Below are 20,530 nucleotides of genomic sequence, written 5' to 3' on the forward strand. Positions count from 1 at the left end.
TGCTGTGCTGTAAAACCGAGCTGAACCTGATATTTTTTGCCAAACCCATCCTGAATCATTTCCAAATATATGAATATAGGAGCATGCATGGGGTGGGAAGGAATGGAACTTGCGATGAGACATGGAAATAAGTTTTTTAAACTAATTCTTAGTCCTCGCCCTCATTTGGAATTCCCGTACACTCCCAAAGAATAAATGCAGTTGCGGAGTTAACAGTTTTTATTTCGCTCGACAGGGTGATGAGAGGCCAGATCCCCTTGTGCTTTGCAATGAGAAGACAACAGGAAGCTCCCTTTTTTTTGAAGCGGCTTTTTTGCTGTCTTCAGATGGTTGAATGTTGAGTACCTTGTCCAAGCACAACCTGCTCTCTAAACTTTGCCACTCCTTTCAACTTAAATCTGTCCCAAGTCCAGTGAAATCTGAAAATTAAAAGGCAGAAGTTAAAATCAGTCTGGACTTAATTGTCTGTTTTTTGCATTTTGTTGATCATTTTAAAATAATTTGTAGTTGATATGAAATTGTGATTTCACTGATCACTTGAAATAAACTGCACTTGTAAACTGACTACTGTGGGAGATTGAGAATGACCAAGAAAATGTTCTTGTGGAATTTAACTCCTTCCTTCAAAGAAATGCGCCACTCTATAGCATCTCAATCAAGGTTAATAAATTGCCTCGGAGTCAGCCATTTGGCCCTTTGAGCATGCTGCATCATTCAATAAGATCATGGCTGATCTGGTTGTGGTTTTAATTCCATATTCCTGTCTGTCCTCCATAAACTTTGACTCCCATGTTTATCAAAAATCTGTCCTACTCTGCCCTGAATAAGTTCAGTAGCCCTCCTCCAATGCTCTCTGAGGAAGAGAATTCCACATGTAATGACCCTCAGAGAAAAGTGTTCTCCTCATGTTAGTCTTAGGAGGGAGACCTCTTATTGTGTCCTCCAGTTAGTCTCCCCCCACAGATGGAAGCATCCTCCCAATATCTACCCTATCAACCTCTTTATTTTAAAAAAAAGTTACAAAGTTAATGCTCTCAATGATTTAACCTCGAGTGGTGGATTCTATTGGAATTTGGTGTTCATATTTAAAGGTTGCTATAACCCATCATTGTGCAATGCTCCAGTGTGATATCCTAGGGTGAAGGTTCTAACTATCATTGGATGGACTTATGATCAGGAAACTGCAGTCTCCGCATGTGCAGAAGTGATGCTTCTGAATCTATTCAGATAATTTGGGGTTGCAGGGGGAGCTCAGTATAATTCTAACCCGTCCTTGTACAGAAAAACCTTTACACACTGGTTCACTGTGATTTACAATCCTTTCGTCAGTATTATCCAGCATTTTGAACTTGATAACTGTAGGAGAGGCATTTTTGTACAGATTTGATCTCAACTTTTTATTCATAAACCAAAGGACAATGAACTAATTTGACTTGGAGAAGCAAAATCCTGAAATAAAACAGGGAATCCTGTCAAAACATTGCTTTCCTCTCCACAGAAGCTGTCAGATCTATTGAACGCTTGATACTGACTGACTTGTGCGTTTCCTGATTTCTTTTTATTGCCTATGGTTGCAAGGGATGTAAAGGGATTAATACTACTGGGACTGTTTGCAAGATCAGAATGCAATAAGGGTGAAAACTGGAATGTTGTAAACTCCAGTGGTGTGATTGATGGCACTATTTGAATATGAAATTGAGGTGAAAACATTCGTGATATTCACTTGTACACGGAGGTGTGCTGGAACGCTGAGTCAGTGTCCTTTTGTTGTCCCTGCTGATGTCAGTGCCTAGCGCTCAGCCAATCATAACACCAAACCCAGTTTCAAATGAGCATGTCCATTGTGTACTGTAGGATTGCAGTCACAACTGGAAATTGAGGAACATGCAAAAACCTCAAAATAGCTATGTTTGGTTGATATACAGTATTACACAAGCCTCAATTTACTAATCTCATCACCCATTTTAAGGTTGATTTGCACCAAAATGTGAGCTGACTGCACTCAGTGTGTCATAAGATCCTGAGAAATAGAAGTGGGTTATGCAGCCCATCCTGAACTCCATCAAATCCACTTTCTCACTCCATTCCCATTTCCTTTAATTCCCTCAGTGCCTATAGATGCATCCACATCAGCCTTGAATATAGTCTTAGTGCAACCACAGTCCTCTGGATAGAGAATTCTGAAGATTCAGAGCCATCTGAATTAAGACTTGCTTCTGCTCCTCAGTCATAAATGACTGACACCTTATCCTGAGACTGATGCCTAGTTCTAGACTCTCCAGCCAGGAGAAATAGCCCCTCAGCATCTACTATGTTGAGTCCTCTCAGAATTTTATATGTTTAATGAGACCATTTCTTCTTCTTCTAAACTCGAGAGTGTAGACACATTCTACACACTCCCTTTATAGGACAACTCTCTCTTCTCAGGACTCAATCTAGAAAATCTTTCATACAACTTCACTCAGGTAGCTGTATCCTTCCTTGGGTAGGGAGACCAAAACTGTACATGGTGCTTCAGGTATGATCTCATCAAGCCCTGAATCAGGGTGTCCCAAACTTTTCAAGCCACAGAATGCCTAGTGAACTCCCAACAGCCCCGAGGAATCCCAAACATCCTCATATTGTTGAAGCCCCTTTTTTGCCACAAAATAGGTGCAAACACAAACGAAATGTAAACAAGGCTTTGCGAGCTTTATCTATGCATATATCACCAATATTCAGTCTTATTAAGGACTGAAGGAAAACCTTCCTGTCATCTTCAGCATGAGGGGTGATGCTGCCTCCTTTGCAGCGAGTTTTTGCCAATTGTGTGGGCTTCTGCAAACGCTATGTAGGACGCCTCTTTGCGTTCTCATGTTTTGGCAGATCCTCCTATCATGGATTACTGCTTATCAGTGAATCAAGTTTTCTCCTGAAGAAACTTATGTCCTGATTCTTATATTCAGGATGATTTGTTTCCAATGTCTTCAGACTTCAGCTGGTACCACCGAAATGTTGGGTAATAGTTTGCAGCACATTACACTATGCTTCAGGCATGAATGATGTGGAGTTGCTGGCGTTGGGCTGGGGTAAACACAGTAAGAGTTTTAACAACACCAGGTTAAAGTCCAGCAGGTTTATTTGGTAGTAAAAGCCATTAGCTTTCGGAGCGCTGCCCCTTCGTCAGATGGAGTGGAAATCTGCTCACAAATAAGGCACACACAGACACAAACTCAAGTTACAGAATACTGATTAGAATGCGCATCTTTACAGCTAATCAAGTCTTAAAGATACAGACAATGTGAGTGGAGAGAGCATTAGGCACAGGTTAAAGAGATGTGTATTGTCTCCAGACAGTCCTGTAAGTCCTGACAATACACATTTCTTTAACCTGTGCCGAATGCTCTCTCCACTCACATTGTCTGTATCGTTGAGACTTGATTAGCTGTAGAGATTCGCATTCTAATCAGTATTCTGTAACTTGAGTTTGTGTCTCTGTATGCCTTGTGGATACATCGATACTAGATACATCGATGACTTTTTCTTTCTTTGGACTCATGGTGAACAATCACTGAAATATGATGACATCAACAAGTTCCATCCCACCATCAGACTCACCATGGACTACTCTCCGGAATTGGTTGCATTCTTGGACACACACATCTCCATTAAGGATGGTCACCTCAGCACCTCACTGTACCGCAAGCCCACGGATAACCTCACGATGCTCCACTTCTCCAGCTTCCACCCTAAACACGTTAAAGAAGCCATCCCCTACGAACAAGCCCTCCATATACACAGGATCTGCTCGGATGAGGAGGATCGCAACAGACACCTCCAGACACTGAAAGATGCCCTCATAAGAACAGGATATGGCACTCGACTCATCGATCGACAGTTCCAACGCTCCACAGCAAAAAACCGCACCGACCTCCTCAGAAGACAAACACGGGACACGGTGGGCAGAGTACCCTTCGTCGTCCAGTACTTCCCCAGAGCGGAGAAGCTACAGCATCTCCTCCGGAGCCTTCAACATGTCATTGATGAAGGCGAACATCTCGCCAAGGCCATCCCCACACCTCTTGCCTTCAAACAACCGCACAACCTCAAACAGACCATTGTCCACAGCAAACTACCCAGCCTTCAGGAGAACAGTGACCACGACACCACACAATCCTGCAACAGCAACCTCTGCAAGACGTGCCGGATCATCGACACGGATGCCATCATCTCACGTGAGAACACCATCCACCAGGTACACGGTACATGCTCTTGCAACTCGGCCAACATTGTCTACCTGATACGCTGCAGGAAAGGATGTCCCGAGGCATGGTACATTGGGGAAACCATGCAGACGCTACGACAACGGATGAATGAACACCGCTCAACAATCACCAGGCAAGACTGTTCTCTTCCTGTTGGGGAGCACTTCAGCGGTCACGGGCATTCGGCCTCTGATATTCGGGTAAGCGTTCTCCAAGGCGGTCTTCACGACACACGACGGCGCAGAGTCGCTGAGCAGAAACAGCCAAGTTCCGCGCACACGAGGATGGCCTCAACCGGGGTATTGGGTTCATGTCACACTATCTGTAATCCCCACAGCTTGCCTGGACTTGCAGAGTCTCACTGGCTGTCCTGTCTGGAGACAATACACATCCCTTTAACCTGTCTTAATGCTCTCTCCACTCACATTGTTTGTACCTTTAAGACTTGATTAGTTGTAAGTATTTGCATTCCACCATAGAACATAGAAAGCCACAGCACAAACAGGCCCTTCGGCCCACAAGTTGCGCCGATCACATCCCCACCTCTAGGCCTATCTATAGCCCTCAATCCCATTAAATCCCATGTACTCATCCAGAAGTCTCTTAAAAGACCCCAACGAGTTTGCCTCCACCACCACCGACGTCAGCCGATTCCACTCACCCACCACCCTCTGAGTGAAAAACTTACCCCTGACATCTCCTCTGTACCTACCCCCCAGCACCTTAAACCTGTGTCCTCTCGTAGCAACCATTTCAGCCCTTGGAAATAGCCTCTGAGAGTCTACCCTATCCAGACCTCTCAACATCTTGTAAACCTCTATCAGGTCACCTCTCATCCTTCGTCTCTCCAGGGAGAAGAGACCAAGCTCCCTCAACCTATCCTCATAAGGCATGCCCCCCAATCCAGGCAACATCCTTGTAAATCTCCTCTGCACCCTTTCAATGGCTTCAACATCTTTCCTGTAATGAGGTGACCAGAACTGCGCGCAGTACTCCAAGTGGGGTCTAACCAGGGTCCTATAAAGCTGCAGCATTATCTCCCGACTCCTAAACTCAATCCCTCGATTAATGAAGGCTAGTACGCCGTACGCCTTCTTGACCGCATCCTCCACCTGCGAGGCCGATTTAAGAGTCCTATGGACCCGGACCCCAAGGTCCTTCTGATCCTCTACACTGCTAAGAATGGTACCCTTCATATTATACTGCTGCTTCATCCCATTGGATCTGCCAAAATGGATCACTACACACTTATCCGGGTTGAAGTCCATCTGCCACTTCACCACCCAGTCTTGCATTCTATCTATGTCTCGCTGCAACTTCTGACATCCCTCCAAACTATCCACAACACCACCTACCTTGGTGTCGTCAGCAAACTTACCAACCCATCCCTCCACTTCCTCATCCAGGTCATTTATGAAAATGACAAACAGCAAGGGTCCCAGAACAGATCCCTGGGGCACTCCACTGGTCATTGACCTCCATGCAGAGAAAGACCCCTCCACAGCCACTCTCTGCCTTCTGCAGGCAAGCCAGTTCTGGATCCACAAGGCAACAGCCCCTTGGATCCCATGCCCTCTCACTTTCTCAAGAAGTCTTGCATGGGGGACCTTATCAAACGCCTTGCTGAAGTCCATATAGACCACATCCACCGCTCTTCCTTCGTCAATGTGTTTGGTCACATTTTCAAAGAACTCAACCAGGCTCGTAAGGCACGACCTGCCCTTGACAAAGCCGTGCTGACTACTTTTGATCGTACTAAACTTCTCTAGATGATCATAAATCCTGTCTCTCAGGATCCTCTCCATCAACTTACCAACCACTGAGGTTAGACTCACCGGTCGGTAATTTCCCGGGCTGTCCCTGTTCCCTTTCTTGAATATAGGGACCACATCTGCAATCCTCCGGAACCTCTCCCGTCTCCATCGACGATGCAAAGATCATCGCCAAAGGCTCCGCAATCTCCTCCCTCGCCTCCCACAGTAACCTGGGGTACATCCCATCCGGTCCCGGCGACTTACCAACCTTGATGCCATTCAATAGTTCCAACACATCCTCTTTCTTTATGTCCACATGCTCGATCCTTTCTGTCCACCGCAAACCAGCAGTACAACCACCCAGATCCCTTTCCACCGTGAATACCGAGGTAAAGTATTCATTAAGCACCTCCGCCATTTCTAAAGGTTCCGCACAAACTTTTCCCCCTTCACCTTTTAAGGGTCCTATGCCTTCACATCTCATCCTTTTACTCTTGACATATTTGTAGAACGCCTTGGGATTCTCCTTAATCTTACCCGCCAAGGTCTTCTCATGACCCCTTCTCGCTCTCCTAATTTCCTTCTTAAGCTCCTTCCTACATCCCGTATACTCCTCTAAATCCATTATTCTGTAAATTGAGTTTGTGTCTTTATATGCCCTGTTTGTGAGCATTTCTCTACTCCACCTGACGAAGGGGCAGCGCTCCGAAAGCTAATGGCATTTGCTACCAAATAAACCTGTTGGACTTTAACCTGGTGTTGTTAAAACTCTTACTCAGGCGTTAATCACAGGGACCGATATCCCTCATTGAACCTGCCCTTCTTACTTCCTGCTGCTGCTTCAGTTGATGTGGGCAGTGAGTGGTACATCCCCGATTGTTCACCAGTGATTGCCTGAAGTGGTCCATCTTCATCACTTGCTTTCCACTACTTTGAGCCTCCCTCCTTTAGCCACCATTCCATTGCTGAGTAGGACTCCTATATCAGCACTAGCGAGTGATACGATACTATTTCACACAGTTAAGCTGTCAGAGACTGTGACCTCTGGAATTAGGAAGACAGTCACAAATACATTCACCAGCTGCATAGGCCCCTCATATTAACCACCCTAACCATAGCCCCCTCCCATGGCCCCCTCAAAACTGCTCTGGCCACGCTCTTTAGTGCTCTGAGAGGTCTTGCTCTGACCGGCCTATTTGTTTTCCCTAACCATTTTAAAATTCTGATCATTGGAACCAGCATTTGCCAATCACATAGCAGCTGCCAGTGCCACGGACCTCCTGCAAACCTTTTGTAGATGCTAGTTTGGGAACCACTACCCTTTATAATTGTGGCAAGTCTGCCTTACTCTTGTACTCCAAATGCAATAAAAATTGATGTGTTATTTAGTTTTCTCACCTGTAAGTTAACTTTCTGTGATTTGCATGCAAGGGTGTGCACATCCCTCTGTACCAGCATTTACTAATTGATCACCTTTCCAAGAAATATTCCAATCTTTCCAAAGAAAGGGGATGTTTTCACATTTCGCCCCATAGTGTACGCCATCTGCTACCATATTGACCAAACCTTTAATTCCTCTACACTCCAGTCCAGTCTCCTGGCACTCTCCTCGCAGTTTCCATGTAGCCTTGTATCGTCAGCAAAATAGGATACGTTGTCCCCTGGTCCCTCTTTTAATGTTAAAGCTTATTTATTAGTCACAAGTAAGGCTTACATTAAAACTGCAATGAAGTTACTGTGAAATTCCCCTAGTCGCCACACTCCGGCGCCTGTTCGGGTCACTATACCTAACCAGCACGTCTTTCAGACGTGAGAGGAAACCGGAGCACCCGGAGGAAACCCACGCAGACACGTGCAAACTCGACATAGACAGTGACCCAAGCTGGGAATTGAACCCGGGCCCCTGGCGCTGTGAGGCAGCAGTGTTAACCACTGTGCAACCGTGCTGCTCTTCTAATTTCAAATGGAATTGTACTGTATATAGTTTAGCATCTTTTTTGTTTTCCTTTTGGCAATTGAATGCTAACTTTTTGTGTTAACCTTGACTTCGAAGAATCACTCGTGCAGCTTGCAGACTGTGGCGAGATGGCCTTGGTGTCTCTGTAAAAGTGCTACACCTACAGTGCCCTCATTTCAGAAGTCTTTCTTCGCATGGGAGAGCAAATGTGCAGTTTTCTTTTTGTTTATCATCAAGTGGCACAGTGGTTAGCACTGGTGCCTCACGTCATCAGGGACCTGAAGTTCGCACATTCTCCCCATGTCGGCTTGGCTTTTCTTTGGGTGCTCCAGTTTCCTCCTACAGTGCAAAGATGTGTCGGTTAGGTGGACTGACATGGTAAACGCATGGGGTTATGAGGATAGGGCGGAGGGGAGAGCCTAGGTGGGATGCTCTTTTAAAAGGTTGGTGCAGACTCAATGGGCAGAATGGCCTCTTTCTGCACTGTAGGTATTCTATGAATGCCAGGCAGAAGGTCTGCCGTGTTGCTACTTGATTTGTATGCAGAGGACTTCATTCCCGTTCATTCATTGGCCTGGAATAACATTCCTTTGCTTCTATCCAGCCATGATGTATGAACAGTTCTTGACTGCCATTTCCCCAGGAAGCCCTTGGTTTATCTGATAAATTCTGCAGATTCCTCTTGACTGAAAGAATTTGATGCATTTTTCCCCCCTTGGCCCAGTATATGCTAATTAAAATCTAGGATGGAAACTTCCTGTAGCACGTTGTCCTTGGCAACAGTACCATTTAGTTTCTCCTAAGCTGCAGCTGTGGTAGCTGTTCATGCAAGGAATTACTTTTTTGAAATTGCAAATGCTCGAAATCTCTCAAACAGGAGATGCTGGCAGCACACTCTCGGTTTCACTGATCTCTGCTCAAGCACTCCCAATTTTATTCTTCTAAAGGAACTCTCCCACAGATCCCAGCTGCCCTGGGACAGTAACCTTGTGTGACTTTGTACCCCTCAGCTGCCCACTTCTCTGGGATGACCACCAACACAGATCAAATTTGTATGTGGAACTTGGGACTTTACTGATATATCGTTTTGAGAATTGTTTTTATTATTCATCCTCTGAATATATGCTAGCAAAGCTGGTATTTTTTTGCCCATTCTATTTGCCTTGCGAAGGCAGTTTGATACAACTAAATGACTTCATAGGGCAGTTCAGAGTCAACCAAGTTAATCTGGGACTAGCCCCGTGTTGGATCTTTTCAGAATCCTGTGTTTTCTGGTCACTTGATTACCAATTTTTTTAAAACCTGGATTTAAGTTCACAAACAGCCGTGATGGCATATGTACTTTTGTGATCTGGCATCTGAACAACTAACCATTAACTAATATAAGCACTCCACTGCCGTACCTCACCAGATTCACTTTTACTCAACTTCTTGAGTTCTACCTGAAAATTCTGGAGGGGAAAGAGAATTAGAGATAGTATTGGATCTAAGGTAGAGACATACAAATTGGCCAAGAAAAACAAGAGACCGGAGGATTGGGAGCAGTTTGGAATTCAGCAAAAGGGGACCAAGGGACTGATTAATAAGGGGGGCGGGGATAGAGTATTAGAGTAAGCTTGTGGGGCACATAAAATCTGACTGTCAAGGTTTCTATTGGTATGTGAGGAGAAAAAGATTGGTGTAGACAAATATAGGTCCCTTACAGTCTGAAACGGGAATTTATAATGGGGAACAAAGAAATGGCTGACCAACTAAATACATACTTTGGTTCTGTCTTCATAAAGGAGGACATAAATAAGATACCAGAAATGCTGGGAACACAGGATTTAGTAAGAGGGAGGAACTGAAGGAGATCAGTATTAGTAGAGAAATGGTGCTGGGGAAACTGATGGGATTGAAGGCCAATAAATGCCCAGGGCCTGATGATCCACATCCCAGAGTACTTCAGGAAGTGGCCCAAGAAATTACATCGATGACCATCTTCCAAGATTCTGGAGACTCTGGAACAGTTCCTACAGATTTGAGGGTAACCCCGCTATTTAAAAAGGGGGTAGAGAGAAAACAGGGAATTCAGTAAGCCTGACGGTGGTAGTGTCGCAAATTCTAGAATCCATAATCAGTTTTTAGCAAAACATTGGCAGGATCAGACATAGCATGGATTTATGAAAGGGAAATCCTGCTTTACAAATCTACTGGAATTCTTTGAGGATGTAGCTAGTACAGTTGATGAGGGGGAGCCAGTAGGTGTGGATTATTTGGACTTTCAACACAGTCCCACATCAAAGATCAGCGTATAAAATTAAAGCACATGGGATTGGGGGCAGATAGAAAACTGGCAGACAGGAAACAAAGAATAGAAATAAATGGGCCATTTTCCAAATGGCAGGCAGTGACTCGTGGGGTACCACAGGGATTGGTGCTGGGGCACTGGTTATTCACTATATATATTAATTTAGATGAGTGATCTAAATGTAATATCTCCAAATTTGCAGATGATGCAAAACTGGGTGGAAGGGTGAACTGTGAGGAGGATGCAGAAATCCTTCAGTGTGATTTGGCCAAGTTGTGAGTGGATAAATGAATGGTAGATGCAGTATAGTTTGGATAAATGTGAGGTTATCCACTTTTGTAGCAAAAATGGGAAGGCAGATTACTATCTGAACAGCCATAAATTAGGAGAAGGGAATGTGTAATGAGACCTGGTACACCAGTCATTGAAAGTAAGCATGCAGTAAAAGAGGCAAATGATATGTTGACCTGCATAGCAAGAGGATTCGAGTGTAGGAGCAGGGATGTCTTGATGCAATTATATAGGGCCTTGGTGAGGGCACACCTCGAATATTGTGTGCAATTTTGATCTCCTTATCTGAGGAAGGATGTTCTTGCTGTGGAGGGGCTGTAGAGGGAGTGCAGAGAAGGTTTATCAGACTAATTCCTAGGATGGCGGAACTGATGCATGAGGAGAGATTGAGACAAGATTGTATTTGCTGGAATTCAGAAGAAAAGAAGGGGATCTCATAGAAACCTATAAAAGTCTAATAGGACTAGACAGGGTAGATGCAAGAAGGATGTTTCAGGTGGTGAGGGTGTCCAGAACCAGGGGTCACAGTCTGAGCATACAGACTGTTTAGGATGGCGATGAGGAAAAATGTCTTCACCCAGAGAATGGTCAGCCTATGGGATTCGCTATCACAGGAAGTAGTTGAGGCCAAAACATTGAATGTTTTCAAGTTAGATTATAGCAGCTGAGGTGAAGGGGATCAAAGGATATGGGGGGAAGGTGGGATCAGACTATTGAGTTGGACGATCAGCCATGATAATGAATGGTGAAGCAGGCTCAAAGAACCGAATGGCCGCCTCCTGTTCCTATTTTCTATGTTACTGGCAAAATACTTGTCACGCAACATCAAGCTCCTGTTCGATTCCTTATTCATCGGTGAGATTTGTGCAGAACAATAAAATAGTCACTAATAGACACAGAGAGAAAGGAAAGAATTGCTGACCATCCAGGAGGAAACATATTTCCTGTTGTTCTTGGTGTGCTTAGCAATACCCACTAATGTTTAAAATCACTGCAGGGTTATGCAGCTTTCAGAAGTTCATAAAGACAGCACATTCATTCTTCCTGAGTGAATACCTGTTAGAACTACTGGACAAAATGCAGTTTCTCTGCATCACCACCTTCATTCAGCCAAATAGTCAGCCGAGTGGCCTGAATCCCGTGGTCAGCAGCCTTTATTTTTGTAAGCAGGGTATTTATGGTTTTCTCGGGGTTGTTTCTATTGTTGCAGATTCTGTCCGAGAAACCTAATTGTACCATGGGCTGTGCTATCCGGTTGTTTTTTGACTATGACGTAGAAGACATCATTTCAACTCAGTGGTTTGATGCTTGAAAGTAGTCACTGGTAAGCACTGCATGTTTTGTTTTTGTACTGTTAACAAATTTACTTTTTATAATCTTAGTTGAAGTAGGACCCTCTCATGGTTTCTAAGAACACAATATGGCATTAAATCATGATGCTCGTTTGGGGAGCCAGTGCAGACACAATGGGCCAAATGGCCACCTCCTGCACTGTAACAGTTCTGCGAATATGTGGCCAGTGGCATCATTGGATGACCAGTCAGTGTGAGTGTGGGATAAAACTGTTAATTCTCATGCATCTCAACTCTCACTCGTGTCATCAGAGTTATTTTCTCAGGGACCACTGGAAATTGAAAAATCAATTATCTGGTGGCAACCATAGCTGTATCTGTAATAAATGCTACCTAATTCCTTTCGGGTCTCCCTAACGTCCTTGCTTTCCGCAGGATGCCCAACTTGTGGCTGACTAACTCAGCCACCTTGTTAGTAGAGCTTGCGGGTCTTTGAAATCTGACTTCTCTTGGCATTATTGCCTGAAAGGTGGAAATATCTCTGAAAATTCTTGTTGAGAACCTGAGCTATACACTATGGTAATGCGAATTTAAATTCAGATTTGACAGTATACCATCATGGCATGCCCATGTGATACATAAAAATGTGGGCAGCCTTGTAGTGCTGAACCATAGAGGAGAAGAATTTTATTTATTCAAGGGTTATTTCAAAGGAAATGGAGCATAAAATAAGGAATTCTTGCTAAAGCTGTATAAGGCACTAGTTAGACCACACCTGGAATACTGTGAACAGTTTTGGTTCCTGTATCTAAATAAAGATATACTGACATAAGAGGCAGTCCAGAGAAAGGTTGATACTGGGTATGGAGGGATTTTCTCATGTGGAGAGGTTGAATAGATTGGGCCTGTACTCAGTGGAGTTTAGAAGGATGAGGCACTTTGTTGAGACGTATAGGATTCTCAGGAGCATGACAGGATGGATGCTGAGAGGTTGTTTCCCCTTGTGGGACCAGGGAGCATAATCTGAGTAAGGGGTCATCCATTTAAGACAGATGAGGAGGAATTTCTTCTCTCAAAGGGTAGTGAGTCTGGAATTCTTCACTGCTCAGAGCTGCAGAGGCTGGATCAAGGAGTATGTTGAAGGCTGAGATAGATTTTTAATCAGTAAGGGAATCGAAGGTTATGGCATAAGGCGGGAAAGTGGAGTTGAGGATTTTCATATCAGATCAGTCATGATCTTACTGAATGATGGAGCAGATTCAGTGGGCTGAATGGCCTACTACTGCTCCTGCATCTTATGGTCTATTACATCTCAAACATCCAAAATTGCTTTACCTTATGCAAGTATAATGGATAATTGTGCAGGGCAGGTTCTCACAAATGACAAGGAAATGTCTGACCATCTATATGTTTCTGGTGGCTGAGAGGAATGTTAATAAGCACCCAGAGGTAATTCACTGTGCTTCCAAACCTTGAGACCTAACAATGTTCATAAGGACATGGAAGGAAGTGCACAGAATTTGCAACATAAAAATTAGCGAAGTTCTCAAAGTCTTATGAGCAAAATATGCTTTTCAGAGGCTTTTAAAGGCAAAGTAGGAAAAGTTTAGGGTAGAGTTTTTAGTGCTGTAGGAATTGTCGCAAAAGACGGAGGTCAGAGTATGTCCTGGGTGTAGGGTTGGAGGCGGTTGGAAGAGTGTGATGGAGTGAGACCATGGAGAGATTCTGTGTCAATCGAAGTTGGCGAGCAGCATGGAGCTCAGGAGATTGGTGAGAAGAATGTTGCAGCCATCAAGCTGAGTGAGATAGTTACATTTATCAGAAAGAAAAAAGCATTTAAGTATCATCTTACCCTAAGTCATATTTCAAAAGATTCAATATGATCACTTAATTTCTAGGTGGCTGTATACAGCAAGGTCCCAAAAATGAGATGAACGACCGAGTTACTTTTTGTGGTGATTTCGGGAGATTTTTTTTATATAGCATTAATGTCATTGGGTCTTGTGCATTTATCTGAATAAGCAATGGAGACCTTGCTTTACTATCTGGTAAAAGATGACATTTCTGATATTGTAGTATTTCCTCTGCGCTGAGATGGTAACTCAGCTTCTATGTTCAGGCTCTGGTGAGGCCTTGAAATGAAACTTCTGACCCAGTGGTAAGTATTGGCAGCTGAACCAAGCTGACATCCTATTCATTGCCAAGCCTGCCAAAGTAGGTAATTGAAATTATTTTGGTGAATAGGTTGTGGGGCTTTGCTTTTTCAAGATCACACAGAACACCTCAGACTTAAATGTGCAGCTGGGCAGAAGGCTGGAATCATGAACTAGGGATAGTGAATCATGAGAACTGAATCGGATGGTTTTGATCTTGTCAATATTGAGGTAATGAAGTGCTCTCTTTTTTAGATTGCTGACTTGGTGGAGGCTTGTTAGCCTGTTAATGCATAGAGTAAAGAAAGTTAAACTTGAAGACGATACCACAGAAAGTTGGAAAAGGTAAGGATTTGAAAGGCTACCCTATCCCTGTTTAATACTGATCTCTTGACTTTTGAAGTTGATGAAATGTTGGCAGGCTTGTAGTATTTTTTGAGGTGTTAGAAGGGCATTGTAGTACAGTCTGAGTTTGTCTGTACTAGATTGCTGATATCCAGTGGCTTTTTGCTCTTATTTCTTGAAGCAAATTTCATGATATGTTGAGTAAATGGAAGGGGTTTGCTTTATAGTTAGCAATTTGGCTTTTTAAAACCTTACTTTGTTTAGAGCTGCTTCATGCTGTAAGCATTACAGTAGCATTCTAACCAATGCTTTCACCTGCCAACTGAGATAAGGTTGTATATAATGGTTGCCTGTTTGCAATTTCAAGGTAATCAATCTTTGGGATCTGGTGATGTAAGAAATCATAACACAATTGGTTTGTATTCATTATCTAAACTCTTAAGAATTGAAATTAAACCTATACACACATCCTTTTTTTAAAAAAAGTGATTTTTTTGTTGTGGGAATCATGACCTTTGCAAAAGCAGACATTCTGCATACTTGATGCATTATGTCCATGCTAAGTGGTTACAGACCTTTGAACCTCATCGATTGCTGACTGCTTTTCCAGTGTATATTACAAAACAGTGAAATGCATTTGATTTTTTTTCTGGACAAGAATAGTCACTGCCAGAGCAAGTGAAGAAGGCAACGTTTTAGTTTTTTTAGCAAAAGTACATGGAGAATGTAGTAATTTGAGAACACAGTTCTTGCATTCTCTTCCAGAGCGGAGCAGAAAAGCACGATGTTGCATGTAACGTGCATGTGGTGATTGCACACGTGGATCCGATTGGCATGACCTGATAAGCGAGGGGAAAAGGTCGGAGGGTTGAAGGCTGGCTAGCCATGTATCCGGAAAAGATAGGCAGATCCTTCAGCAACAACGTCAGAAATTAGGCTATCACATGTATTCAGGAATCGCAGGCAAAGGTGCACCAGGTGCGCAATGATTATATAGTTAAGTGCCAAGACTTTAAATATCTGAAAATAGTCAATACAGTTGTGTAAACCATGGTTTCTTTGCAGCTTACATTGTTAAATCCTGTTACTGAAATATAGAGCAAGACTTGCATGCAGACAAACCTTTCTTTGATAGTGAAGCAGTGTGATATGTGCATAGTAATAAAACTGAGGTAAATCCCAGCAGTATTTTGTATTATTTTTGAGGAACTTGGCGAAATGTAGGGGTGCACCAATGTGCTTCAACTTTGGAAATAGTTGGATGTGGATTATTCCTCCCCTAACTTTTGGATGGTGGGGGATATAGATATTGCAGGGTCTTGAGGCAAGAAAAATGAAAACTCAACTACTGAGAGTCTAGGGGCCAAATTCTGTCACTAAGCTATGATGTTTGTGACAGATGTGGGCACAAGGCCAGTGTTATCACTGGGAAATCAGTGAAATGAAATGCTAGTGTGTGGGAATGTTTGATATCTCTACTTGAATTGTGAAAAGCAGTGCTTTCACATATTTTCAACCTGGATTGATTCTGTAGGGCCCATTTTTGTATTATATAATGTGAACTGCTGGTGATCACAGATCTGTCACTGGGTGGAACAAATAACTGTTGAACTAACTATCGGTGTGTTTTGGTGCAACCGTTAAATGTGTTGGGATTAAATGAGGGATGTTTATGTAATATTGGAAGGCTATAGGAGAGGTGAAAACACTGGATATTCAAGCTGAAATTTTTGAAAAACCAATTCCTTCCTTCAGAATTTGATTTTCAAATGCATTCCTTCTCCCAATTATTTGTTTTAATTCAATTTTCTCAGTATAATTTGTTGTTGTTCCATGGTTAAGAGGCTTTCTTTTCCTTGACGAAAGACCTTTTGAGGTCTGATCTCAATATTTGGAGAAAGCAGTGTAACATCCGGTGAAGGCTGTGGCTCCTATTTCATATTTTTAAAGTCTGTAACAAGCTATTCAGTTCTCCGGTCACCAGAACATAGGGAACCTCTCTTTTGTAGACAATCCTTTTACAACAAAAGTAAAATACTGCGGGTGCTGTAAAACTGAAATAGAAACAAAAGGTGTTCAAAACGCTCAGCAGTTCATGCTGCCTCAGTGGAGGGGGCAACAGAATTAATGTCAGATCAATGACTGCCACCAGAACTGGAAGATTCACTGTTTTAAACAAATACATGGAAAAGGGGGCAGGAAGGGGGAAAAAAAGAGAGAAGTCATTGATTGTGGTGGGCAGGATGATTAAATGATACATGTAAATAAAAAATAAAGTGACAGTGAGAGGGGTATAGTTAGAAAGAGGAGGTCTAAATAGTTGCTGCACAATAGCATAGAAGGGAAGCATGGAAAATATGGAAAGGGAGAGAAAGGTTCCTTTGGCCTTTAAAATGTGGTGAATGAAAGACTGGTAGACCCCAGATGTAATTTATCATGGATAAGAATGATGCTCATCGGGAGAAACAACACAGAGGTAATATAATCTAAATGGTACTATTTGAATTGGGTGAAAGACCAGAGACCTGAAAACAAGTGCACTTTCATAAATCCTTGAAGACAGAAAGTTGATAAAACAGTTAATAAGACGTGGTTTTGTGATTACGGCCATTGCATGCAAAATCAAGGAGGTGATGACAAAACTTTACGAATCACGAGTAAAGCCTCAGTTGAAGTGGTGCACAATTTCTGACATCGCAATTTAGGAATGAAGTCAGGCTCCTGGAGAGGTTGCAAAGAAGGATTACCCTGAGGATACCAAGGAGAGGGACATCAATTATGTGAACAGATTGGAGAAGCTGGGAATCTTCTCCATGGAGCACAGAATGTTGAGGGGAGACCTGAGGGAGTGATTTCAAATCATGGAGGAGTTTGATAGAGCAAGTAGGGAGAATCTGTTTGGTCTGGCAAGTATGTTGATAACCAGAAGTCATAGATTTAACATATTTAGCCAAAGATCTAAAGGGGCTTGAGAAATTTCTTCACAGAGAGGATTAAGATCTGGAATACATTGTGAATGGGTTCTGAAATGGGATTCTGTGGTAACCACGGTGGCACAGTGGTTAGCACTGCTGTCTGACAGCACAAGGAACCTGGGTTCGATTCCCAGCTTGGATCACTGTCTGTGTGGAGTTTGCACATTCTCCTTGTGTCTGCGTGGGTTTCCTCTGGGTGCTCCGGTTTCCTCCCACAGTCCAACAGTGGGTTAGATTGATTGGCCATGATAAGTTGTCACTTAGTGTCGGGGGACGAGCAGAGTAAATATATGGGGTTACAGGGATAGGGGCTGGATGGGATTGAGGTTGGTGCAAACTCGATGGGCTGAATGGCCTCCTTATGCACTGTAGGGATTCTATGATTCAAAAGGCACTGAGGATGTAGTTGAAGAGGATGAATTCTCATGGTCTTGGGGGAAAGCTGGGGAATTGAACATTTCCATGTGCTGGAAGGCTCAATGGACCAAATGGTGACCCGTGCTGCCGGATTCTATGATTCTAACATGAAATAATTGGGCACCAACCTGGTGCAGTCCTAGATTCACTAGACAAATTAATATGATAATACAAGCAAACTTGCTCCAATTTACGCATATTATAAATATATTAAATATGATATATTTATTTTATATATGCCATATTACATTGCAAAGATGATGTAGAGTTTTAATCACTGTGTGCACCAGCTCTAAGAAATGTTATTGGTACATCATTGAAGTCCTGTCTGGCCTAATGTTTCTGTTTGCCTTAATGGAATGGACACTTGGGTTCGATGCTGCCATGGAACCAGTGTGGGATAGCACTTAAGGAGAAAGAGTGGGTGGACGCCTAAGTAGACTGTTCAAGTAATTTTCATTACTCCATCTGTACATTCTGATCTGTCAGCAGGAATCTCTCAAAAGGTTGTGATTGAAACAGAAATAAAGGGACCTTGATATCTTAATAGTTTAAATGCTGCAGTGAATCTCTGCTTCTGTTCAGAGTAAAACCTCAGCCTCATTTGTGATTTAATCAGTCAAGGCACCTTATTGCTTTCTTTAAAATCACATTCCTGATCGGTGAGCAGTGTGTGCCTTCTTTCAATGCTGCTAGGAGTAGCTTGCTTATATTAACACGTGACCTTGAATGGTATAAAGTTCACCCCTCTTAATCCCAAGGTATTTAATTGAGAATTTAATGCTAAAATAAGTTTCATTTTCAAATTATGACAATCGAAAAATTGTCAGCAGACTATTGACAAAAAATAGATGAAGGGGTAAAAAAGACACACTTTTATATAACATCTTTTGTGACCTCAGGATGTCCCAAAGCATTTTACAGCCAATGATATATCTTTAAGTGTAGTCACTGATGTAATATATTTATGTTACAGTAAGCAGGATTTGCCCACTTGAGGTTTGCGCTCTTTGATTGCACTATTATTTATAATACGAATGATCTGTAGACCTATTACCTACTTGAAGACCAAACCCTATTCGGTTTGTTCCTGAGTTAGCCATTTAGTTATTGTTGATGTTATTCACACCATTGTCTGATGTGGGCATGACCAATATTTTGTGAGGGTGCATTCATATCTCCAGCAATTGACTCGGACCTGGTTTCACCTTGCACTAAAGCTGCAGTTAGTGCAAATGCAGCTCAAATTCAATATCAGGCCTGACCCGACACAACACTGGCTCAATTTCCTTTGGCTTTAATGCATAAAATTAAAAGCAATCACTACTTCATGCATTTCAATCAATCATTCTGACCACACCTCTCCTAGCATTTCTATGACATAGCAGTTCTGATTGTAAGCATGAAACTTTCTCTCTAGAAAGATTCCTGCTTTAAGCAAAACGAGGCCAGTGTTCAGCATCATTGGGTAAATGTGTTGTAGAAGGTGGTTCTGACAAATCCAGGGGACATTTTGGGTTTAATCCCAGGTCTGTGCTACATTGGTTAAACTCTGCAAGTTAGCAATTGATGTACACCTTTTGACCTCAACACCTCAGGATTAGAAACATGGATAACAAAGCAGGTTCCTGTTGCTGTTTGCTATCTGGTGGTTCTTGCTGAAAAATGCAAGAATAAGTAAAATATAATAATAGTATACTTATTGAACATGCATTTCCTGTCTGTCAAATTTGTGTTGTGCTTAAAAATATACAGAGAAGCAGGAATCTAAGCTGATATGTTTGCAAGTGCTCTGTTGGTCTATTATGAACTCAACCAGTATTTACTTAACTACATCAAAAGTATGTTGTCTTATGTATGATATAATGTTTTCTTCTTTAAAAATAGTCCATCTTGTTACAATAGTAAGTAGTGTTGCAGGAAATTTGCTGATACCTATTTATACTATGAACTATTTTGCATCTAGGAGGCATCCAGCATACTCCTGGTAGATGTGTCACACTTCATTATAGAAGCATTAACCTGAAATTTACAACTGTGATTGCTCTCATAAATTTACAAGCAAATGACATGACTTGGATTTCCACAGAAAGTACGTAAGTAGTGCCCTTATATGGGAAGGGTAGATTAAGCATCGTTCTTAATGGACAAACTAGGTTAGCAAATAATCCATCATAACCCCGATTCCAAATCTGGAGAGTACCTGTGTGCAACATATGGAAGATGAGTTATTCACTGCCCTGGCTCTGGATGAACAGCTGTTTGAGTGAGGTCTCAGTCAGCTGCTGACATCGTGAAAATATTATTGCAGCAAAAGTTGACATTTTCAGAAATGGGTGAATTGAGAAGGGAGAAATATTACAGATTTTGGATGAGGACAGCAATTATAATGTGGTCATTTCCAAGTAATGTTTTAGCCTTGTTTCGCAGTCACATATTTAAAACTAAACATAATACTGCCTTTAATTGTGAGTTCCTTTATTTTTTTGCTTTGAGAGATGGATGTTCCCATGACGAACTATTTATTTAAATGCTAACTTTATAGGAAAGTACACGAAAAAAGTTTCCACACTAAAATCTCCCTGACAATCTTCTGCTGAAGCACTGGAAGAAACATTGATCAGCTGACAGTCAGCGTGATTTTAGTACATCCGTAGAAAGTTGCACACTTGCTACATTTGATAGATAGCAAATTGGTATGAAATCTGGTCCTGGCAGTAAAAATAACCACAATTTTATGCATTAAATATTTTTTATTGAAGGCCACAAGACTAATGAGGGAATATAAGAGAAATTGCTTGTTTTCCAGACC

General features: G+C 42.4%; 1 protein-coding gene across 11 annotated transcripts in view; it reads left to right on the forward strand.

The window, feature by feature from the left end:
- The window catches only part of dpp9 (dipeptidyl-peptidase 9), a 101,249-nt gene that overhangs the window by 20,247 nt on the left and 60,472 nt on the right, over positions 1-20,530 (forward strand). The window contains exons 2-4 of one of the 11 annotated variants that reach the window (XM_078198181.1): positions 11,747-11,860; positions 14,237-14,326; positions 19,685-19,810. The exons of 1 other annotated variant lie outside the window; for it this stretch is intronic. Coding sequence is in view for 6 of the 10 variants with exons in the window: in XM_078198174.1 (XP_078054300.1) it covers positions 15,271-15,304; positions 19,685-19,814 (164 nt within the window). In the remaining 4 variants the exon portion in view is untranslated. Of the gene's footprint in view, positions 1-11,746; positions 11,861-14,236; positions 14,327-15,168; positions 15,305-19,684; positions 19,815-20,530 lie in introns of those variants that run through there. 9 more of the 11 variants (XM_078198178.1, XM_078198175.1, XM_078198183.1 and 6 more) reach the window with 9 other exon arrangements.

This window comes from Mustelus asterias, chromosome 26 (assembly GCF_964213995.1).
Source record: "Mustelus asterias chromosome 26, sMusAst1.hap1.1, whole genome shotgun sequence".
NCBI lineage: Eukaryota > Metazoa > Chordata > Chondrichthyes > Carcharhiniformes > Triakidae > Mustelus > Mustelus asterias.